Source organism: Ambystoma mexicanum, chromosome 3p (assembly GCF_040938575.1).
Source record: "Ambystoma mexicanum isolate Mex_15411 chromosome 3p, UKY_AmexF1_1, whole genome shotgun sequence".
NCBI classification, from domain to species: Eukaryota; Metazoa; Chordata; class Amphibia; order Caudata; family Ambystomatidae; genus Ambystoma; species Ambystoma mexicanum.
The window spans coordinates 526,764,984-526,789,680 of NC_090925.1; the positions used below are offsets into that span (position 1 = coordinate 526,764,984).

Consider the following 24,697-nt stretch of genomic DNA (forward strand, 5'->3'; position numbering starts at 1 on the left):
GATGTTGTAAGCCAATATGACTCAATTAAAACTGATGCTTTTTTGGTCCTATTGCTTAAACACAGACACAGAGTTGGTACAGATAGCCCTATACTGACTATGGTGTCAAATTAAAACACGGTTTGGCAATCTGGCTTAGTCGAAGAGAGTAGCATCTTAGTAGCGGAAAACATTGCATTTTGTTTGCATTACATTATATTTACTCTTGTACAAAATTAAGTGAGTTTTAAATGTTGATATTTAGTACATTTTAATGTTTAATGACGAATGACTTAGAGGATAGCCATTGACGAGATCGACTGTAAAGCAGTGACAAATTCAAGTGATGTCAAATGCTAATGATTTGAGTTGATTTTAAATTGAATTGAATGATTAATTAAGTTATTTATTTGAACTAAAAACAAATAAATTATTATTACTAAAACTGTTTTGTGTGATATATTGTAATTGACCTTGAGGAGAGTGTAGATTTAGCCAACTAACTAGTGCTTTGTGTGTGCTTTCAGAACAAAAATTACTCTTTGCATTTCTTAACACAGAAACGTTACAAACATCTCCTCCAAAACAATGCTCTCTTACATGGGCTATCACTTGTAGATCACCCCCACTTTAAAGTGTCTGCTTGAAGAAAGAAAGTGATAAGTACTCCTTAAGGGGCCTGCAGCATCTGATGGGGAGTGGGTGTTGGTTTATAGAGAGCCACATGAGGTTGGGAGTGGACACAATGGCCTCACGCAAGCTAAGTACATGGAAGCCACACAGCTCCCCATTAAAACAATATTCATGGAATAGTTGAGGCAGGCAGTGGTGCATGCCTCAGGCTGGTTCTGACAATACCCCTACAGAGCCTTTGGAGGAGAACACAGGTCATTTTGGGAGCTCTAGAACATTAAACGGATATGAGTAAATAATACGAAAGCCATGTTCTAGGAAAGACTTGAAATGCTATTTACACACTTAAAGTTTCTCGTTTGTCTTATTCCCAACTCTCTTCCCTATAAAGACTGGGGAAGCAGAAAAGGCTGTGTGTTATTTTTATTTCATCCACTTCCCCTTTCCCTTACTGACGCTCCAGTTCTGGCTGTATTTGCTAGCTGCAACCAGAACATTGTTGAGGGTCTGTGGGGTTCGGCATCTCCTGCGGACCGTGTTCAGCTCGGGCCTAACAGATGGCCCTCCTTGTGTATTGAAACTACAAGATTTTATAAAATGCATTAATTTATTTAAATTACCTTTATAGAAAGTTAATACTAACGATACTGATATTTTGGTCAATGAATTAAGGGGAGAAATAAGTGTTAGGTGGGGAACGAGGGAGTATTTATAAACATAATTAATGAAAATAAATAATTTGTGGTCATTTAATGCAATGTAGAGTTTGGTATAGTTTAGACTACTTTGAGGGTGAGGAGCATTAGCCTTTCTGAATTTTACAGAAATATCAATTTATGTTACATCATCATTATAGAAAATAAATTGTCACTTCACTGTAAGGAATAGCCAACCAAAACTAAACAACAGCAGACACTAAGTCCCATTGAAATGACACGGAAATGAGGACATTCTGTAGTGTGTGTGTGTTTGTGTGTGCATGCGTGTATTGATATATACATTATTTGATACTTTATTTACAATCGAGTTAAGGTTCAACCAAAAAATAATGAAGTTTATTATGCTGTTACCTTAACGTTATTATTTCTGATGTGTGTAGACTTTACGTTTTTGTTGGTTTAACCTTCATTCTTTTGTAAAAAAGAATAATAATTTGAAAACTTTTTATGGTTACATGAATATTGATTTTGAGTTTTTGTTGTAATGCTAGGAGGTTTTGTAAGATCATGTAGTATAACTGTCTGTGTGTGTGGCATAAGAGCATGTTGCATAATAGGCGTCACGTAAGTGTATGTGTAGTAAATGTGTGTGTTGTACATTGCTGTTTTCTAAGTGCGTGTGTCATAACAGTGTGTGTCATGTGGGTTGTAGGTGAATGTTCTAAAGGAGCATGCATTGTAGGAGCATGTGTTGAAGGAGCTTGTGTTGAAGGAGCGAGTGCTGTAGGAGTGTGTGTCATAGCAGTGTATGTTATAAGAGTAGGTGTTCTCAGATGGAGTGTTATGGGAGCATTTGCCATAGGAGCTGGTGTTGTACGTTCACATGTTGTATGTCCGCATGTCATAGGTGCATGTGCTGTAGGTGTACATGTTGTAGGAGCATGTGTCAGGAGCGTGGATGACAACAGTGTGTGTTGTAAGAGTGTGAGTAATAGCAGTACATGTGGTAGGGGTGTGCTTCATGGGAGTATGTTTTATACGAGTGTGTCATCGGACTATGTGTTGACATGTTATAGGAGTGCGTGTGGTAGGAGCACATGTCGTAGGAGTGTGTGTCAGAGGAGCATGTGTAGTAAGCGGGTGATGTGATGAATCAACAATGATTCCCCCATAAACCTGGCCTGGGATCCTTCTCATGCGACCAATGAAGGGCAGACGCTTTCTGATCCTGACCCTCAGGGTGGTGTTCTGCAGGAGGATCACATGGGGGTGGGAGGGTGGTGGGGGAACAGGTCAGGAAGACTGGGAAACCCCCTTGTTTAACTTTCCCCGCAATCCCACACTTCTAATGGCTTATTGCCAAGTAAAGTAGAAGAACATAAAAGATCTCCTTCTAGTAGTTGGGACTACAAGTCCCATAATCCCCTAAGTACTGGGACGAGGAAGAGGGCTGAAGAGCAATGCTGCAGGAGTAGTCAGCCTGTTAAGCATAATGACCCACACCTGAGGGAAGCAGAGAGGCCTAAAAAGCCCCCTCAGGTGCAGGCCAAGAGAAGCAGATGGAGCTGTAGTCAGAATGGTCACAGAAGTAGCAGACGCGGAGCACAGTGTAAGCAATCTAAGCAGAAGTGGGTGAGACTAAAGGATGCCGGGATTTTGATCAAGCAGATTTCAGCTGCCTATCCTGTGAGGGTCATGTTTCAACAAACTCTGAAGTGCAGAGGTTGCACAGTGGAAGGCATGACGGAAAACTGCTTTTCTACATGTGAACCTGAATGCAGAGATTGCACAGCAAGAAGCTTGCCAGACACTGTGGCTGGAGAGTGTTGTACAGCGTAGGGTCCCAGGAGAGAGAGGAGACCCTAGACTGTGTGGCAGGACCGAATACACCTTCAGAGAGGAAGGGTGTGTGTCTAGACGAGGCATAAAGCAGCCCATGCCCTTCAGCATGCGAAGGGAGGAAATCAGAAGTCAGTGAGTGTGAACTGAGCGTTCTGTTCCCTGATGCGAATGAAGGCAGGCAACTGTATCCAAGTAAAGACTCTTGCATGTCAGTAAAAGCTATATTCAAGTGACCGTTGACTGTCAGACAATGAGAAATCTGAAAAGTAGCACTCGCGTATAAGCAAACATTATCCAGTTAGCTTGCGCAAGAGTAAAACGCATTGAACTCATTGATTGAATACTACAACACTTTAATACAGATGAAAGATTGGTTGTGTGCCTAAAAGTAATTCCAAGGTGAAGGTTAACCTGTAAATCAATTGTGCAGCAGTAGAAAGCAATGTGGCACTGAAGTTAATTGACTCAATATAATTAAATTGTGAATTCAGGGAACACGCATTGTCTAAGCCAAGAATAACACAAGCATTGCCCAAGCCAAGAATAACAAAGTATTACAAAAGCCAAGAGTGAAGCAAGCATTTCCCAAACCCACAGAGTGGTGCAAGCATTGCCGGAGCCGAGAGGTGGTCAGAGAGTGTCTAAATCCAAAAGAGACAAACAACACAGCATGCAGTCCAGCTACCTTTGGCTGGGAACCAAGAGGTGAATGCAAGGCTATAAGAAGGTGAAACTTGTTGATGGTAATTATTCCATAAAGGTTGGTGTAACTCAGATTGCCAAAGCCACAAGGAAAAGGTGCAGTTATATCATCATGGGCATTTTGGTTGTTGATACGACAGAAAGACAAGAGTGGCAAAGAGACTTCCCCCTGAAAGGTGAATGTTCAGACGAAGAGTGCTTTGCCTACATCAAGGTGCCTTTTCTGGAAACTTGCTACAAGTCACAAAGATGTAAATTATTGAAGCAGTGGTTAAAACCTTTTGGTTGCCAGTAGATTTTAAACTTCAAATCCCAGTTGAATGTGGAACACCCTGGGGCAGGTGAGTAGACCACATGATAAATCCAAGCAGAAGTTGACCTCGCAGGAGAATTACCCAGGTCAAAGCAGTGGTGCTGTGAAGTCATCCTGACAAAGTTATAAACTGTACTATATAATGTTATGAAGATAGATTTAAATAGTTCTGCCAAGAAGCTGTGTTCCTTTGCCTTGTCAAGTGTTGTGGTTTTAGTGAATCTGACATGGAACTATATTTCCTCTTTGACATTCCTAAGTTGTGGTAAAGCATTGTGGCCCAAAACATCATTGATGCTATTTGATGAAGTGGACATTATTACTCAAGGAAGGACATAATTCTTTCTGTTGGTTGAACATTAAACTTTCTTGTGACACAGTGAAGGAGCCAAGAAATGAATTTAAACTTTATTGTAAACCTGGATTTCCTTGTTTCTTCTTTTTGAACATTGGCTTGAACCTAACTTGAAACCTGGGGAAGGGGAGCTCACCCAGGTTATAAAGAATGATTGTCAACATATAAGAAATACTGGTGTTAATATTTGTTGTGAATTGCCATATATTGTCTTGTGCATTTTATGCTTAATTGTGAGGACCAGATATCCTTTGTTAGAGTGTTTTCTTTGGTTTTTGATAGGCAGGGAAATCCTCGTCACAGTAGGGATAGTGAGGCTTTTTTTTTAAAACCTATGATTTAATAAAATGGCATATTTTGAAAAATCATCCAAAGGTTGCCTGCCTCACATTTCGGACCTCTCACAGTGCATAGTAAGAGTTTGTGTTATTAGTGTTCATATACACAATGTTACTATCACAAATGTACGTGTAGGGTTTAAAAAAAAATGTACCTCCAGTCTGCTCAGGCTTTGTATGCCTGCTAAAATGTTACATTTGCATGTGAAAACTGTACAGTTTCATATTAAAACTGTACGTTTATTCCATCACTTTAAAACTGACATCAAAGTCAGCTGTCACTTGCCTTTCATGTGACTTTTTAGGAGATATTAATTGTGTGATGTACAAACAGTACAACTCATACATTCTGTGTACAGTTCGGATGACTTGCCTTTGATGTCAGTTCTCAGGAGATGTTAATTTTGTAATGTACCAATTGCAAAATTCTGTGATTGCAGTGCATGTTTAGGCACCTGTCTGGTAGGAGTATGTGTTGTAAGAATGTGTGTTTTAAGACCATGTGCTGTAGGATCACATGTCATAGGATTGCATGTTGTAGGAGTATGTGTCATAGGAACATGTGTGTGTGTGTAGTAGGAGTAAGTGTAGTAGCTGCACATGTCATAGGAATGAGTGTTGTATGAGTGTGTGTCTTAAGAGTGTGTGTGGTTGGAACATGTGTCGCACATCCACATGTAATTTGTAGTAGACATGTGTGTAGTAGGTGCACTTGTCATCAGAGCATGTATTATAGGAGTGTGTTTTGTGGGAGTGCATGTTAAAGCAGCACGTGTCATAGAAGCATGTCTCGTAGGAGTGTGTGTCATTAGAGTGTGTGTGCTAAGTGTCTGTTGTAAGAGTGTGTGTCGTAGGAGTGTGTAGTAGGACTGTGTGTCGTAGGAGCAACCGAGCGCACTTGCCGTATGCCTGTATCTTATGTGTAATAAGCACGTATAAGATGCGCATTTCATAGGAGCACATGTCATAGGAGTGTGTGTCATTAGACTGCGTGTTGTAAGAATGTGCAGTAAGTGTGCATCTTCAGTGTGGTTGTGGTTGGAACATGTGTCGTAAGAGCACATGTCATAGGTCCACATGTTCTGTGTAGTAGTCACGTGTGTAGTAGGCAAGCTTGCCATTAAACATGTTTTATAGGAGTGTGTGTGTGCATGTTCTAGCAGCACATGTCATAGGAGCCTGCATCATAGGAGTGTTTTTCATTAGATTATGTGTCTTAAGCGTGTGTGGTAATTGTGCGTCATAAGAGTGTGTGTGTTAAGACAGTGTGTTGTAGGAGCATGTGTCTTAGAAGCATGTGTTTTAGGAGCATGTGTCGTAGGAGCACGTGTCATAGGTGCATGTGTCCTAGGTACATGTGAGAGCACTAGTCGCACTTGTACGTCTACAAGTTATATGTAGGAAGCATGTGTGTAGTAGGGGCACGTGTCATAGGAGCACGTTATTAGTGTTCATATACACAAAGGTAATATTAAAATGTAGGTGTAGTGTTTTAATATAAAATGTACCTACATACGGCTTATGCATTGTATGCCTCCTAAAGTGTACATTTTCATATGAAAAGTGTTAATTTATTCTATCATTTTAAAACTTACATCAAAGTCAGCGGTCACTTGCCTTTGATGTGAGATTTTAGGTGTTTATTGTGTAAAGGATAAACTGTAAATCTCATATGCTCTGTGAAAAGTGTACACTTATTCCATCACTTTAAAGCTGATATCAAAGTCAGCTTCAATTTGCATTTCATGTGAGTTTTTAGGAAATGTTAATTGTGTAATGTAAGAACAGTAAAACACATGCTCAAAGAAAATTCTAAGCGGGTACTAAAAAGTCTATTCTGATTAAAATCCTCACCGAGTCAAGATGGAAAAAAATACAAAAAAATAAAATTCATACACTCTGTGTAAAGTTCGTATGACTTGCCTTTGATGTGAGTTTTCAGATGAAACCGACTGTAAAATGCATACGCTATGTGTACATGATTGCAGTGCATATTGTAGGTGCCTGTGTGATAGAAATATTTTTTCTAAGAAAGCGTGTCTTAGGACAATGTGTCGTAGGAGTGCATGTCGTAGGAGTGCATGTCGTAGGAGCGTGTGTTGTAGAAGCATATGTTGTGGGAGCACATGTTATAGGACATGTGAACATGTGTTGTAGGAGTGTGTGTCGTAAAAGTGTGTGATAAGTGTATCATAAGAGTGTGTGTGGTTGGAACATGTGTCGTAAGAGCATGTGTCATACATCCATATTGTTATGTGTAGTAGGCAGGTGTAGTAGTAGGTGTGCTTGTCATCAGTACCTATGCTATAGGAGTGTGTGTTGTAGAAGTGCATTTCATAGCAGCATGTGTCATTAAAGTGTGTGTAGTAAGACTGTGCGGTAAGTATAATATTACAAATGTGCGGGTTGGGTTTCAATATAAATGTACCTGCATTCTACTCATGCATTGTATGCCTCCTAAAGTGTGCAATTCTGTATGAAAAGTGTACCTTTTTATACAAAAAGTGTACATTTATTCCATCCCTTTAAAACTGGCATCATATTCAACTGTCACTTGCCTTTGATGTGAGTTTTCAGGTGAAACCAACTGTAAATCTCATTCACTCTGTGTTCATGATTGCAGTGCATATTGTAGGCACCTGTGTGGTAGGAATATATGTTTTAAGAATGTGTGTCATAGGACCATGCGTTGTAGCACTGCATGTCATATGTGCACATGTTGTAAGAGCATGTGTTGTAGGAGTGTGTGCGTAGTAGGAGCATGTGTAGTAGCTGCACGTGTCATAGGAGCACATGTAGGAGTATGTGTCATAAAAGTGTGCATCCTAAGAGTATGTGTGGTTGGAACATGTGTCATAAGAGAATGTGTCATACATCTTCATGTTATGTGTAGTAGGCAGGTGTAGTAGTAGGAGTGCTTGTCATCGGAACCTGTACTATAGGAGTCTGCATCATTAAGTGTGTGTCGTAAGTGTGTGCAGTAAGTGTAATATCACAAATGGGTTTTAATATAAAATGTACTGTGAGAAACCTGAAGGTGTCTCCCTAGCTAGTCCCTGGGGATCTGTCATCCAGGTGGCCAGGACACAGCCATCGCTATTTGATCCAGGTCCTGAGGGTGGACCAGTGAGGGAGGGTCACCTGGATGGGGGGGGGTCCTCTGGGAGTGGAAGTGGGACACTGACAGGTAAGACGTGGTATCCCCTCCTTCCAACCCCTTTTCCCCATCCTACCACGAAGGACATTCAGAAACACTGCCCCCCTTTTTCCACATGAACATTTCACACATTACAAAAGACAACAGACTAACACCAGAGCCGTTTGCCTGACATGTCGCAATACAAGTGTCAGGCAGAGACAGGCAATTGGCCAGAATCACACACACCTGATGGCCCTTTCCCTTCCCCACAGGGATAAAAGGTGGAGCACAAGAGCACAGTCTGAGCAAGGCAGACTGCACGACGAGAGAGCTATCCAAGCACGGCAGTGCTAGAGGAGGAGAAAAGTGGCGAGTATCGAAGGGGCGACAAGGAGAGAAGCAACCTTGCCCTTTCCGACCCAGACCCGCAAAGCCTCAGCAGAAGGAAACATAAGACCACAAACAATAGCCCAAGTGTATTGCAGCAGATGTCAATGGTACATGGAGTGTGCCTACGCTGATAAGCAGGACAGAGGGAGACACCTGCTACCGTGGTACTGGCCTTGACTCCAGATAGAGTGAAAAGCCAAGCAGTTCATCACAGCCGGTGAGTCAAAGGGGAACCAATAAAGAAACCAAACTGTTCAATGAAAATCGCCAAGAGGCACGTTGAGGAAAGTTCAAAGAACTGTAAATTGTTAAGGGAAGACCAGATGGCAGAGGGGATTGGCACCACGTGGGTGCTGACTCGAGAGACTCTGGTTTATTCCATGTTGATTGAAACTACTGATTCTAGACGGCCGTAGGAGATCCGCCAAGAAAGGTCAAAGTGGTCATACAGGGGTCTTGCAAATTCCCTCTACAGTGGAAAGTCTTTGACTGACAAACCATTGAGAAAAGCAAAGGAAGTGAATCCCATAGCAGGAGAAAGCAAAAGGGATTGTGAAGTGGCAAGAATGAACCCGACGAAGGGATGCCAATAAAGAGGGGCGAAGTCTAAAGTTCCAATAAAGTCTGTTGACTTAAGTGAACCTGGCAGAGGGATATCCACAGAGAACTGTTAAAAAAGACATTAAGATTTGTGAATGCCAATGTTAGGGAGAATTCTCATTTCTGTGCTAATTCCCTTCAACCTTAGAGACCGCCAGCCCTTTTGCTGTACTTTAGGACTGTTCATTTTTATCCTGGAGTGAGACCTTTTTCTCACTCTATCGTGTGTTTTTGACCTGTTTTGGACTCTGTGTTTCTTTGTTTTTGGAGTCTGACAAACTCCATAGGCATCTACTTTTGTATGGTGACACACATCACCGGTCACAGAGAAGTCCTTTGGATTTCTCTTAAGGTCTAAACACCTTGTCTTGGGTGAACTACTGTTCCCAGGAGTAGTAAAGTGAAATTGACTTTACTTACCTGTTTTTCCTATGTAGGTCCAGGACACCCCATCCTATGTGGAAGTACTGGGGGGTTACTTAGTAGCCCCTTTTCCTACTTACTCATGTAAAAAATGTATGTTACCCTCACAACTTTTAATGGCTGGTGGCAGTGGTTTAATTTTCCTACCATTGTGTATTTTTGCCGCAGGCTGAAGTCTCAGCTGAAGTATTGCACCCATGGGTATCCATTTTATCAAAATAACCCGTCTTCTTTTTTGGCCATTTCTTGCTTGTGATGTCTTTCTTGGGTTTTGCTCTGCGAGTCAAACCAGATTTAACCCTTTTGTTTGATTTGCCTTTGGCGGGCATCAGTGCTGAAACCTGCCTCCGGCTCTAGTGTGTTCTGCAGGGCAGGAAGCAAGGGAGGTGCCCGAAACTCCCTGTCCTTCGTCTCCTTTGTTACCTGAATGCACTCAGTGCCGATGGGCTGGCTGGCTGTCCTTGCAGGACAGCCACCCTGCTGTGTGGGTGACTGCTAGGGTGTGCATGAATGGGAGAAACCTGCAGTAAAGGCAAGGTTTCTTGGACTGAAGGGTGAGTTTACCAATGGACGAAACATCTGACGAAGGAAAATGGAAGAGAAGCTTGTTGCACCCTCCTGGGCCGTTAAACTGCCCGGTGAAGCCCTGTTGCAGTGCTGAAGCTCCAACTCTGAATCGACTAGAGAATCCCGGAATGGATGAATTCTTCCCTGGGGTTGGTGGGATCAACTAAACCCAAGATGAACTTTGCTGGAAGACCTTCCCAAACTGCCTGTGCTTCCTTGCTGCTGCTGGAACCGAGTGGCAGGGGTCGAGAAATCCGTAGTCGACTGCATCATCTTTAACCCAGACTAGAGCTCCAGGAATATCCTGAGGACCCTCCCGAAGCAGGACAACCCAAGCCAGAGTCACCTCACCAGAGTGCTGGACTCCAGAACAAAGGGAAGGCCATCAAGTGTCCAAGTCCACAGTGGTGCTATTTGATGGTAGCTGAAACTGCAAAGTGCCACTGAACTGAAAAGAGCCTGTAGCTGCAACCAACCTCTGAACTGCTGTGGAGGAGTCCTCCAGGCATCCTCCCTCTTGTCCCCATGACTGAGGCCCGGGAACAAAGGATCTGCAAGTCTGCAACCAGTAAAGGAGTCTGCTGGATCCTCTTCTTCAAACCTAAGGTACTGTCTTGACTAAAGGGGTACTTACCTCTTTTGTCTGTAGCTTGCATTATCTCACTTGAGACTTGCAGTAGCTGCTTTTTGCAGAGTTGATCTCAGCTCTGCCTTTCACAAGTCTAACAGCTTGTGGCCCAAGAATGATTTTTACAAACTCTCTAACCTTTGTGCAAGACTTTTGTGCTATATAAAGAAGTACCTGAGCTCCATAGACTTTGCTCAAATTGACTTTGGATGTCCAGGCTCCCTGCAGACTCTTCTGACCCACTGACTTTGATTCTAACTGTCCCTCATAGGTGGTGCATAAGTTAACTTGTATTGCTGGGAAAAATCTGATCTAGACTTCTTTGGGAGATTGAGAAGTGCCTTGCGTGCTTTGAGAACCGGTTAATCCTTTTCCCTCCCTAACCTTTTCATTTTCCATAACCTCAGAATATTACCAAGTGCAAAAGTGATATATAAATGCTAGCACTGTTCTAGTAATTGAAGTCACCCCAGGGTGTAGGAAGTGTGTGTGTAAAGCATCCCTAACGAATATCTACTTGCTTACCTTGATTCTGAGTAAGTGTTTTTTATTATTGCATATTGCCCTTTTTAAAGAAGGCTTATTTAAAACTGACCATTAAATACATAAAGAATTGCTTTACAAGAAAACCTTGTGAGTGTTATTTGTATACTTGTATTTGTGGATTTTGATGCTGCAGCTCACATTTACCCCTCTTGAGATAAGTCTGGCTGCTCAGTCACTATCAACTTGTGTAGTACAGACCTATACCAATAGTTGGGTTAGCTAATACCAAGAGGACAAGGCTGGTGTAGTCTCCCACAGGGTGACTGCATACAGTCTTGCATAACAGCCAAGGAGAAAATATCTTTGCGAAAGCCATAGTGAGCCTGACGGAGGGAGGTTGAGATGCATGGGGGGTCTACACCTGGAAGAGGGGGTCCCAGAGGTGGACTCATCACTCAATGTACATGTGAAACAGAACTTTTGTTTGTTATTTTTGAAATCCATCAGGTCCTTGGGGAACAAGAGACTTTTTGTAGAAAAAAAGACTTAACCACCAAAGGTCCTGATACATGAACTGGAACTGTTGTCTCATGCTGGGAAATCTTGAGAGTGTGCTGTGCTTAGGACTGCTGCCTTGTCCCGTGGTCAAAACATGGGGAAAGGGGACCCCCGGCTGACACATCCTGACTTATCATTTGTGAACACTTCTTTCTTTCTTGTGAACCCTATCCCACACTCTTTTGTATTTAGCGCAAGGATTGGCAATAGGTTTTTCTTAGTATACGCCCTTTTATTTGACACAATGCCACTAGGACTATCTTATTATTATTTGATGGTCGTAGATTGCTCCCATCTTAGATTTAGGTTAAGATTAGGTGTTTTTCCAACCTACATATACTGTTCAATAAACACCCTTGAACTGTGATCACTTGTGTCTGTCTATTCTTGATACCATGCCTTCCTTACAGTACCTCCATTCTGCACATGCATTGTATGTGTCCTAAAGTGTACAATTATGTACGAAAAGTGTCCATTTTCGTATGAAAAGTGTACATTTATTTCATCACTTTAAAATTGACATCAAATTCAGCTGTCACTTGCCTTTGATGTGAGTTTAGATGTTAATTGTGTAATGTATGAACTAGAAAACTCATACGCTCAGTCCTTAAAGCTGACAACAAAGTCAACTGAGACTTGCCCCTGATGTGAATTTTTAGAAGGCAATTGTGTAATGTACAAACTGTAAAACTCATATGTTCTATGTACAGTCTGTATGAAATATGCAGATTAATTCTGCGCATTCGTCATATTTAGATGCATTTCAAATGGTAATATCTCAAAAGCTGCCTATTTTGAGATGTTTGAGCCAAACAAATATTATTTTTTCTTTTGGGAAAACCCATTAAAAGCTGTTCAAAATGCAATCAAAATAAAAATGTTAAGCTATGAAGCCTTTAATGTACATTTCTGACTGTTTGCATGGACAGGTGGCTTCCTCAAAATATTGCTTTGGAATATTTTCTCATGTATTCATGCAAAGGTTCGAAAGTTATTGAGAAAAGTTATTTTCTGAAATGCCATAGAGACGTCGCCTTAACCTTAAACCTTGCGCTAGCGTGAAAGCAATATATATATATATATATATGGGATACATTACTCACCGTAATCGTATTTCTGATGCTTGTATCTGCTTAGATTCACATGCTGTGCATAGGTCGATATCTAGTGGAAGCTGCGGAGTATTACAGTTTGTTTTTTGAAACTCGAAAATTGGGCGTCGACACAGTGCGTGCCAGTAATTCTATCCCTAGTGTGACATCCATTGTACCCATGATCCCTCACGCGTCTAGGACCCTCAGATTGTATTTTTTCTGACATGAGGTAGCATGAGGAGTAGCGTGAGTACAGATGATCCAAGCAGATAGAAGATAGATAAGATAAGACTACAAGCATCCATGCGCCTTCTCTCAGAGGGGAGGAAGGGTGGGTCGCATGTGAATCTAAGCAGATACAAGCATCAGAAATACGATTACGGTGAGTAATGTATCCCTTCTGAGGCTTGTGGAATCTGCTTAGATCACATGCTGTGCATAGATTAGCGAGCAGTGTTAGAAGGAGGTGGGATTTGAGAAGGGTCATGAGCAAATAAATGTCTTAGAACTGCTTGTCCCACTTGAGTATCTGTCTTGGAATGGGTGTCAATGCAGTAGTGCTGAGTAAAAGTGTGAATAGAGCTCCATGTAGCTGCTTTGCAAATGGTGTCAAGGGGAACATTTGCAATGAAAGCCAGAGTGGCCCCAATGCCTCTTGTCAAGTGGGCTCTGGGCGTAAAAGGCAAAGTTTTGTCAGAAAGAGAGTAACACAACTGGATACAGTTGACAATCCACTTGGAGATGGCACCCTTAGAGACGCGATCTCCCTCTTTGCCTGTGGCTACGGAGACAAACAGTTGATCTGTTTTCCTAAGCGGTCTGGTCTTGTTTACGTAGTAAAGGATCTAGGGTGTGTAGTTTAACCTCAGCCGAGCTTTGTGGGTTTTGGAAGAAAGCCGGAAGCTCGATGGACTGGTTTACATGGAATTTGGAAATAAACTTAGGTGAGAACCTAGGGTGTGTCCGTAAAACCAGCTTATTCTTATGAATAGTAAAGAAAGGATCCTGCACTGACAGAGCCTGAATTTCACTGACCCTTCTTATGTATGTAATGGCTAATAAGAAGGCAGTCTTATAGGTCAGGTGTTTGAGACTTGTCTTATGCATGGGCTCGAATGGGGGGCCCATGAGTTTAGATAACACCACGTTCAGATCCCATCCTGGTGGTGGGGTAGGTATAGGAGGATGAAGTCTCTTTACTCCCTCCATGAAGGCTTTAACCACGGGTACCTTCCATCACGACACCTTTCTATGTGAGGTGGTGTACGCTGACAGTGCTGCCAGGTGTACCTTTAGTGAGTTGAAAACCAACCCTGCGTCCAGCAGGTGGAGCATGTATGGCACAATTGTGGAAGGAGTGCAATCAACTGGGTTGATTTGTTTACACTGGCACCAGATAATGAATCTCTTCCATTTGTCGAAGTCGCAATGCCTCGTGTTTGGTTTCCTAGACTCTTTTAGGATGTCCATACACCTATGTGGTAAATTGAGATGTCCAAACTCTATGACCTCAGGAGCCATGCGGCTAGGTTCATGGAGTTGGGTTGAGGATGCACCTTCTGACCTTGGTGCTGGGACAAAAGGTTGTACCAGCCCGGGAGTTTGATGGGATCGCACACCGAGAGTCTGCGTAGGTGTGGAAACCACGGTTGTCTCGCCCACATGGGAGCAACTAGGACGAGCGTCATTAACTCTCTGTTCATCTTGTTCACCACCTTCCTGATGAGAGTAGTTGGTGGAAAAGCGTACGCAAACATCCCTGACCAGTTCATCCACAGGGCGTTCCGCAGGGAGTCTGGTTGGGGAAACCTGGATGCGAATCCTGGGTACTGTGTTTTCGATTGTGGCGTATTGGTCTATAGTGGGGAAACCCCACTGAGAGAAGAGATCTTCTACGATATCTCTGTGTAGACACCATTCGTGTTCCTCCGTAAGGGGATCTCTGCTCAAAGCGTCCGCTAGAGAATTGAAATCCCCTGGAACATGTTGAGATGATAGAAAGATGTTCCGTCTGAGTGCCCATATCCAAATATTCTGGGCAAGTCTGGACAGATTTGGCGAACAAGTCCCTCCTTGCTTGTTCAGGTAGAACACGGCTGTCGTGCTGTCCGTCCGGATCTGTACCGACAGGTTCAATAGGTGGGGCTTGAACGCTTGAAGTGCTCTGAAAACTGCCAGAAGCTCTAGCAGGTTGATGTGATTCTTGGCCACTGTGTGAGACCAGAGACCCTGAGCTGTGTGGTGGAGATGGTGAGCTCCCCATCCTGTCAGGCATGCGTCCGTCGTGATTACCGCCTGTACCTCGGGATCGTAAAAGGGTTTCCCCTTGGATAGATTGTCTCTTGTCCACCAGTGGAAGCTTTGTACAAGTGTTGGCGAAACGACCACTAGATCGTCCCACTGACCACTTGCCTGAGACCACAGTTTCGCCAACCATTCTTGCATGGCACGCATGCGCAGGCGCGCGTGGGGTACCAGGTAAATACATGATGCCATCATGCCCAGCAAACGCATTGCTTTGCGTACTGTTATCTGGCGACCGGTTTGATATTGCGGAATTTGCAGTAGTATATTCCAAATTCTTTCCTCTGAAGGAAAAGCCAACCCCTCTTGAGTATTTGGAACAGCTCCTAGGAACTGCTTGGAGGTGCTGGGCACCAGACTTGATTTTTTCCCGTTTATGGAGAAGCCCAATTGGAAGAGGAGGTTGATAGTTCTTTGAATGTTTGTCCTGCAAATTACTGGGGTCTCCCCCGTGATGAGCCAGTCGTCCAGATAAGGGTACACTGGGATTGCCTCCCTGCGTAGGTGTGCCGCCGCCACCGCCAGTACCTTGGTGAATACCCTTGGAGCCGAGGCTATCCCGAAGGGCAGTACCTTGCACTGGTAGTGCTGACTGTCCACCTTGAAGCGCAGATATTTTCTGTGCACTGGGAACATGGAAATATGAAAATAGGCATCTTTCATATCCAATGTTGCCATGTAATCCCCCTTTTTTAGGAGGGGAATTGCCTCTTGGAGAGTAGTCATGCAAAATGTTTGGGGCTTGACATACTTGTTTGCAGGCCGTAAATCCAATACTGGGCGCATTGTGAAATCTTTTTTTGGCACAAGTAAGTAAGTTGAATAAATACCCTTGTTTACCTGGTGTCCCGGGACGAGTTCGATCGCGTCCTTTGCGAGAAGAATTTCGATCTCTTCGAGTAGGATCTTCTGGTGGTCTAAGCAGTGTATTCTTTGTCGTGGAGGGTGGTTTCGGGGACGCTCTAGGAGTTCTATGCAGTATCCTGCGGATACTGTGGACAGCACCCATCTATCTGATGTGATCCCTTCCCAAGCTTGGGTGAAGATGCGTCCCCCTACTGTGGATGCATGAGAAGGGACCCTGAACGGAGCATCACTGTTTTGGTGGAGGCGTGCCCCCTCCTTTATTGGGACTGCCTCTACCCCTACCACGACCTCTTTTGTTACCCCTGCCATAATTCTGGGTAGACTGCTGGTTAGAGTTCCATGTAGTACCCTGGCCTTGGGAATAGTTAGAGCCTCTTTGGGAGTTTTGTCCGTGAGGCCGAAGAAAATTGCCATTCCCTCTCTGGTTAGGGGGTTTGTTGGTTAGTTGCCCTAGGGACTTGAGTGTCTCGTACTCGTCCTTGGCATTCTTTAGTGCGTCCTCGACCGCCTTTCCAAACAATAGATCCGGCTCCACCAGCTTATCTATCAATGATGCTTGGGTCTCGGCCTTGAAACCAGACTGCCGTAGCCAAGCATGCCTCTTGATGACCGTGCTTTCAGCAATTAATCTGCCGGCGTTATCCACGGCATCAAAGGTTGATTTTAAAATGCAACCTGATACGGCTCTCCCCTCGGCCGAAACTCGTGCCAATCGGCTTTTTAAGGGTTCTGGGGCTGAGTCTATGAGAGCCGCGACTTCTTCCCATTGATGGCAGTTGTAACTAGCCAGCAGGGTGGTGGAGTTTGCAATCCTTGCCTGGTAGGCGGAAGTGGAGGCTATTTTACTGCCCAAGCCATAAATCTTCTTGCTCTCCTTGTCGGGGGGAGCTTCGGACGATGACAAGGGCGTTCCCGCCCTCTTACGGGTGTTTGTAACAACCAGGGAGTCCGGTTTGAGAAGTCCCCTTATGTATAGTGGGTCAGATTGGGCTGCCCTGAAAAGCTTTTCAATTCTGGGGTTTACTGCCCTAGTGAGATTGGGGTTAACAAGGGAAGGGTCTATCCTCCTTTGTATTGACTTAAGGATAGGGATGGACTGAGCAACAGGTCTCCTCTCTCTCACCAGTTCCTCTGCAAAGTCCCTCTCTTCCTGAGCACCTTGGGTGTCAATATGGAAGTGCTGTGCCGCTCTGGACAGGACCTCATTCAGGAGAGGTTGGTTGTCGACCGGGGAGTCGGTAACCGCGGGCTCGTTCTCTACTGGGGAATCTACCCTGTATGTATCTGGGTCATCCTCTTCCTCCTCCTCCTCTTGGTCCTCATCATCCCCGTAATAGCCTGTCCCAGTTTGTTCTTCGAACATGCCCACGCCTGGATCCTCAACAAAGGAGGGATCCTCCTGGTATTGAGAATAGGGCTGTAAATAGAAGGGGTTTGAAGCTAGAGTTGGTGCTTCACCCCGGGACTTCCTACTTGGGGGTATTGGATCCTTTGAGCCTGAGGGAGTTGACCCTTCTGGTGTATAAGAGAGAAAGTGTTCCGGGTTCTTGGCATAGAAATCTGCCAATGATGACATCCTTGACATTACTCTGTCTATGTTCTCACTGGACCATTCCTTTGAACTGGGAATAACTCTTCCCTGGAGTGCTTTCTCTGTTTTATTCTGACTAGACCTACTGGTTTGAACAGGGGTCTTAGGGACAACAGATTGAGATTTGTCCTGGCTAGACCTACTGGCCTGAACAGGGGCCTTAAGGACAGGGGTCTGAGACTTGTCTGTCTGTTTAGGTGGAGTAGAATGTAGTTTAGGAGAGGAAGTAGGCTGGGACTGCTTACTTTGTTGTTTCCCCCCCCCGACTTTTGGGCCCTATCAGAGCTTTTCGATGCCTGTCGTTGAAATTCGGGGGTAGAGTCCCTGTCTCTGAAGAGTGTAAGGGATTCGGTAGCAGCCTTGCCGCTGCCTGCAGACGCCGACTCCTGGAGTGCAGCTTGGGGGTAGAGGTCGGCGTCGTCCTCCGATGACCGAACCTCAGTCACTAAGGGTAGCGAGGCACTTTTAGCAACAGTGGAGGGTTGCTTGGTGTCATGAGGTGATCTCGAATGCAAACGCCCAGAGGACACTGACTCGGTGGACCGTTCTCTACGTGCCTCTTGCCGAGAACTCGACGTGCGCGTCGAGTCTCGGTTGGACTTCTGTTTGCTGGAAGTGGTGTGGGTAGCGCTCGTGTCGCGGGGGTCTTCCCCATAGCTGCCCTGCTGGACAACCTTCCGAGGTCGGGGACTTGCGCTTGGCTGTCCATCGACGCCATATTGCCCTCGCCGTCCGAAAGTACGGCGTCGCTGCCATCGCTGAAGGCACCCTCCGCGGCCACGGCCTCTTGTCGCCTGGCGTGGTGGGCCCAAGGCCTTGTCGAACGGTCCTTAAGGGTCTTCGGTTTAAACCAACTGCACGCTCTGCAATTCGCCTCGGGGTGGTCCCTCGGCAAGCAGAGGTTACACGTGGCGTGTCTGTCAACCCAAGGATACTTGCGGTTGCACTTGGGGCAAACTTGAAAGGGGGTACCCTCCATACGCACCCTATGGCAGCGGGCTGGGAGTGTAGGAATATAAGTAGTGTACCTACATTAAACAGAGTGTAGGATATGTGCCACCCCCCACTCTCCCTACTTGCAGGGCCGAGTCCAGAGGACTTCCGAGGCCCGGGCCGAGGCCAGAGGCCTTCCGGGGCCCAAATCCGTCACTGTAGTCCGACGGTAGAATTTTCTCCGATCCGGCGTCGAGTGTCGATGTACGGAGACTCGACGTAGAGGTGGAATAAACGGGGAAATATATAACAATATTAGCAAAATCTGACTAAGTCAAGGAACTCCGCTCAATGCTTCCGACCAGCATGGCGGAAAAAAAACAATCTGAGGGTCCTAGACGCCTGAGGGATCATGGGTACAATGGACATCACACTAGGGATAGTATTACTGGCACGCACTGTGTCGACGCCCAATTTTCGAGTTTCGAAAAACAAACTGTAATACTCTGCAGCTTCCACTAGATGTCGGCCTATGCACAGCATGTGATCTAAGCAGATTCCACAAGCCTCAGAAATATATATATACTGCATATACATTGGACCAATTGCACTGCCTTTCTGTATACTCCCAGGCACATCAACTGGGGATCCTTCCTGAAAGACTGCTTGATTGCTGCGCTGTGGAGGTAAGCTCGTCTAGAGGGTTGCAGGTTTCCCTGATAGTGGTGTTCTTGTGACCTGTTAGCTAATTTGTAATATTTAGCACTGTTATTGCCTGTTAGCCCCATAATTATTAGTTGTAAAGTATATTTTTGTAGATACTCTTTTTTTTTTGTATGTTTACATTCTTTTAATATACTTCCTAGAAGGCTGGGACCTTCAAGGCCTGAAGGTAAGGTGGGCTACAATAGACCAATTGCTCGGAGTCTTGCCTCACAGACACAGCTTTTCACAATGTAAAAATCGCAACCTTCATCTCGAAAGATACCCTTAACCTCCCAGGACATCAAACGAATGTGATCGAATATCAGACATTCTCCTCTCCTCACATTCATGGAATAAAATGGAAATTTGAACAAGGTTCTAATCTGCTGCAGTAGTCACGTCTATATCCCATTGTACCACTCCAATTCAAACAGCCAGCTATCATGCTGCTTCCTGCCATGTTTCTTTAAACCTCCCACGTATTGCCAGGCACACCCTTTCTGGTAGTAGTGCTTAATATGACAAACACAAGTAAAATAAATAGCTCTGGACATCTTTCCCAAATAAGAGCACGCAATCCTATCCATAATGACCTACTGCAGCCTGCTCCTGATGGCAGAGGATCCAATCTTTAATGCTATGGGTCAGTGTGTCTCTACTGACTCCAGGGTCTGTCCTTAATGACCTGGGGAAGCATCTCACTTATGACTGGGGACAGCATGTGTCTAATGACCTCGGGCAGGATGTTTCTAATGACCTGGAGCAACTTGTCCGTAATTAAATGGGGCAGGCTATCCCTAAGACACACACCCATTTTAACCTGGGGAAGATGAACACCAATGAACCAAAGAAGCCTTTTTCTAGTAATGTGAAGCAGCGTGTCCCTAATGATTTAGTTCATATTTTCCTAATACCCTGGAGCACTCTGCCCAAAAAGGTCTGGGTCAGCCTAAACATATTAATGTGAGGGAGGCTAAGCCTGATGGTTTGGCTCTGCCTTTCTGTATTAACCACAAAATCCCCCAGTACCCCAGCCCCGATGACTGAATTGTCTGTCCCTAGAGTCCTGGGGCCACAGGCCAGGGAGTGTCTCTATTAACGTGGAGCAGCCTGTCACTGATCACATAGGACAACCTGGCCCCAATGTGCTGGATCCGCCAGTCTCTCGTTGCACCAGACTGTTGCCTACTCATCTTGAATGTTCTGGTTAAAGGTCTCCTAGCCTTGGCATGGTCCAACCCTGCTACACCCCTGCGCTCTTACCTTGAAGTCCATCTCCATGCTGTCTTGCGTCACAACCGGATCATTCAGAAGAGAGTAATCAATCCCAATGTAATCGTCCACAGGATTCCTCACTGTTAAAAAACCAGACAGTGTCAGTCAATGGGAATGCATACAGAGAGTGCGGGGGATGAGTCTATGGTTGAAATAGTCATTACATCTGGCAGTAAAATAATGATGTAGGACTAAACTGCCAATAAGAGCTTATATGGAGACAGGCATGAACACACAGTCCAGGGCATCTTTACAGAGTCTTGTACAGAGGGCAGCATCAAGACTTACCAGGTACAGTGTCCAGCAGGGAGTTGAGCAGCACTAGGCCGGCGTGGTTTAGAACAGGGCAAATCTGAAACGGTAACAAGCGCCATGGAGGCATGTTACAATGGAGCCTAAGTGGGACAGACAAAATATCACAATACCTGGAATAGGATTGGCTAATGTCTCTACTTGCTGTTATATTTCTTACACCATATGACCATGGGGCAGGACAGGCAGGCATCAACTTTACTACAGGTGCAGTGAGAGATGCACAGGTGGTTAAACGGATAGCCTGTATAGGAGACCATCTACATCAGTAATGGAGAGGTTTTGATGAAAAGGTATTTAGGAAACTCTTCTACTGGGCTGGTGAGAGCTTTGCTGATCACACCAATTGTACAGGCCAGCACAGATACCACTTTTGATCACCCTAAGCAGAAAGGATATAATAGGTAGGATACATAGTGCTACACCACAGAAGATGTAGGTGATAGTACAGATGGCTTGGAGAGGACATTTCAATCACCATAGGCGCAGGCAACAGTACTGATCACTTTTAGAGTGCGTGTTGATCATTTTAGGTGTAGGTCTTCAGAGGTGGAATGGGAAGCACAATATTGCACCAGGCTTAAGGCAGAATTTGCGTCATATTCCACACTCTCATCACTCAGGTGAATTATGTTGTGCAGCTAATATGAACATCGCCTCATTCCTGCCTCCTGCACATTTGGCACATGGTGGTCATCCCAAGTTGGTCACCTTTGAGGGACTGTAGGATGAGTGGGTTTGAGGCTGCTCTGATGCGGTGATTCAGGTGCTGGCAAATACAATGCTGTGAAACCACCATACTGAAAGCTGCTTTGCAGAACGGTGGTACGGAGAGACTCACCATGAGTCAATTTCCACACATTGTTCACTTCATGCTCAGAGCCCCATCCATGTCCCTCCTTCCTCTTTAAATCACTCAGTGCCTATATCAGGCCCACTCATGATTTTGTTTTCACCTCCACTCTCAGCCCTGTGTCTCTTTGATCCACAGGCTAGTCTGAGACCGAGGCGGCTGCCTAACACAGGCAGAAATGCAACCTTTGGTTACGAAACCCCATGTCACGGCAGTTTTGTCAGAAATGGCCCATTCTGGCAAGGTTCTATCAGCGCCCCCTGCTGGCAGTGCTCATCAGCCGTGTGAGAGTGGTTGCAGTCAGTGCTCCCTGAGCTGTGGAGCGCGCCTCTACCCTTGCATAGTAAGCTGGTGGGAATCAAGCGCTTTCCAGCCTGGCATGTACACATGCTTCCCAGTGTACTATTGCTGCCATGCCTGATACATGTTCACCATATTAGTGTTTCACACATTGATTTGAGTGCTAGTCAATGTACTGCAATATTACCTACTATGAATGGGCCTTCATAACATGCTCATCTTCTCTCGTGTACCATCTTTGCCAGGGTGCCTCTAGCCTTCAGTGCTCAGAGACCTTGAGGCCTTTGGCAAGTGTTTCCACAGGCCATGCGAGTGCTCCCCACTGGCGGAACATGCTCCCCTGCTGCAAGCATTCCTACACCCACCAGCACTCCCCAAACAGTTGAGTGCATCCTAGCTTGTTAAACTGTCACTCTCAGTTCCACCGCTCCACACCCAGAGTCACTGTTCCAACTTGCTCCAGTGTGAACTGCTCGATCATTACGTGTAGGCTAGCAATCGATTTATGATGGGAGTTCTTTGCTCTTCTTGGAGGTACATCTCGTCCGATTACTGTTTTTCAATAGCTCTATTTTGAGCTAGGAACAGGCTTCATGTGGTCTGGTAAGATTTTAGACTTTGGTGTAATATCGGGGACATTTGAAATGAAAACCAATTGTATGGACTCCCGTGGGTGTAATATCGGGGACATTTGAGATGAAAACCAATTGTATGGACTCCCGTGAGTGCGGGAGAAACAAGGCATATTGAGTACATCACAGTGTCATTATTAGAGTGCATGTTTAATGATATGATATGCTTCGGGCCCACCTACGCTGGGAGGTTTCCATGCAGTGGGGTGCATTGTGGCCTTTTTCTATGCCCCGCTCTTGTTATTGTTCTGCTAATAACAGGAAGCGCCATCTCTATCTTCATGTGTTCTATGATCTGGTGAGCCTTGCTGTAAATCTTCTGCAATCGGTGGCTCTGACTCACCTGCTGGTTCAGGAGGAAGCGCATCCCTGTGGTGATGAAAGTTGCCAGCAGATCATACACTCTCCTGTAAACAAAACACAGCATCTTAGTATTCTCGTCCGTTACTTTGGGGGTCATGTGTGGTTTGTAAATCGTGTGATTTCCAGAACCTTAGTGTGGATGTGGCAGCTCAGCCATCGTGCCGTAGCATTCTTGCTGTGGTCTACCTTACCACAGGATGTTTAAAAAAGGAAGGGCAGGTGGGTCTCTGCTTTATTACCCAAGCAGGTCTTCTGCATGCTCTCCAATCAGTGTGCCCCCTGGAGGCTGATCTACACCTAACACGCGCACCCCGCTCCACAGAGGCTGGCTACCTAGACATATGGTCACTTGGTTCACCCTGGGCCTAGAGTCTCCTCTCTGTAGAGGCTGATCCGAACACCTTGTGTGTCTCAGTGTACAGTGGTGTGTGTGCTGGGGAGAATGGGCACAGGGTGATTGGTGCATTTCTCATAGTCCAGGCTGATTTGGGGTTGAACATATGTTGTCCGCACACACGTTGCAGTGACCTAGGTGGCATCCTGTCCAATGTTGGGAGAGAGGTTAGAAACGTTCTGACATCTCCAGCGAGACGCGGGAGTGTTGAGTGCATGACCTGATGATCAGCTTCCCTCGTGGCCTTCAAGTCATTATTGAGTTGACCTAGCCAGAGCACCCTCTGTGTGCATTTTCAGGAGGTATAGTTCACTACCTTATATGGTGGTATTGGGGCCCGACTGGAGTTATATAGGGCCTGGCCACGGTGGCAGAGGCCGCAAGGGCAGCATCCACTGCTGGAGAGGAAGACATTGCGACAACAAACACGCTTGAAGTGGCTACTAGGAACCTGTTTCAACCCAGTGCAGAGCTGGATCATGAGTCAAGGGAGGGCTACATGCAAGGAGAACACATGATATGCGCGTAGCACTGCAGATTGCACATATTAATGATAAAAGGGGCAAGCAGTAGTACAGGCGGAGGCTTGAGGAATTTAAGTGAATTCAATTTGAATTTGAAGAAGTGGCGCAGGGGCCCACCCCAATTCATGTGTGCCTGCAGGGGTAACCAGAAATGCCGGCAGAGCACTGGTGCAACACTTATACAACAGGACAGTAGCTTGATGTGCCTCCACTGCCCATTGCTGGATCTCCTTTATGAGCATGGAGACAGGCAGCTCATTCATGTGTGCTGTGATGTGTCAGGATCGCTGCTCATGGTTGGGTGCATACGTGTGTGTGTGAGTACCGCCATCAATTCTACAGGAGATGGCTGAGGCCATCTGGAGATATTATACACCACAGAAAGTCACTATCAACAGCCCAACACCCTTTCCTATACCTGTGGTGAGAAATGGCGCACAGAATTAAGGTGCCACTACCCCAAGCGTGTGGTTGCAGCCAGCCTCTGCATCAATTAGCCATTTGCTTGAGCTCCAAGGCATTTATCATTTCACTATACAGGAAGATGCATTTATTAAATGTAGGGTGTATATCACAGAATAGATGTACTCCAAGTCACTTACTTTAGGGTGCCACTGAAGCCGGCCTGCATCTTGGCAACGGAGGCATCACAGGTGATGTTGGAGATCTTTAGTCGCCCGGCCTCATCTTTGGCCATCTGTAGTTGTGTTTTGATGTTCACCCCTTCGGCCGAGGCATTGATGGTGCCTATATCGTAACTGAAGCACAAAGGGTCACGTGACAGAGATGTCGCTATTTATTGAGGTTCATATAGTGGAAAACACTTTGCGGCCACCTCAGTGCGCCTTTTTCGTACCTCGGTGTGCGTTTCACAAATACAAAATGTGTGAGGTATGTGCAGGGGGTCATGCACACTGGTCAAATGAGCTCAAGCATAC

At 45.3% G+C, this 24,697-nt stretch overlaps 1 protein-coding gene across 2 annotated transcripts in view; it reads right to left on the reverse strand.

Annotated features, from left to right (window-relative positions):
* PLTP (phospholipid transfer protein) overlaps positions 1 to 24,697 on the reverse strand; it is a 213,630-nt gene that overhangs the window by 54,403 nt on the left and 134,530 nt on the right. For both annotated transcript variants that reach the window (XM_069651239.1, XM_069651240.1), the window contains exons 5-8: positions 24,362 to 24,517; positions 22,822 to 22,885; positions 20,670 to 20,733; positions 20,370 to 20,461 (exon numbers count right to left, since the gene is read on the reverse strand). In XM_069651239.1, coding sequence (XP_069507340.1) covers positions 20,370 to 20,461; positions 20,670 to 20,733; positions 22,822 to 22,885; positions 24,362 to 24,517 — 376 coding nt within the window. The remainder of the gene's footprint in view (positions 1 to 20,369; positions 20,462 to 20,669; positions 20,734 to 22,821; positions 22,886 to 24,361; positions 24,518 to 24,697) is intronic.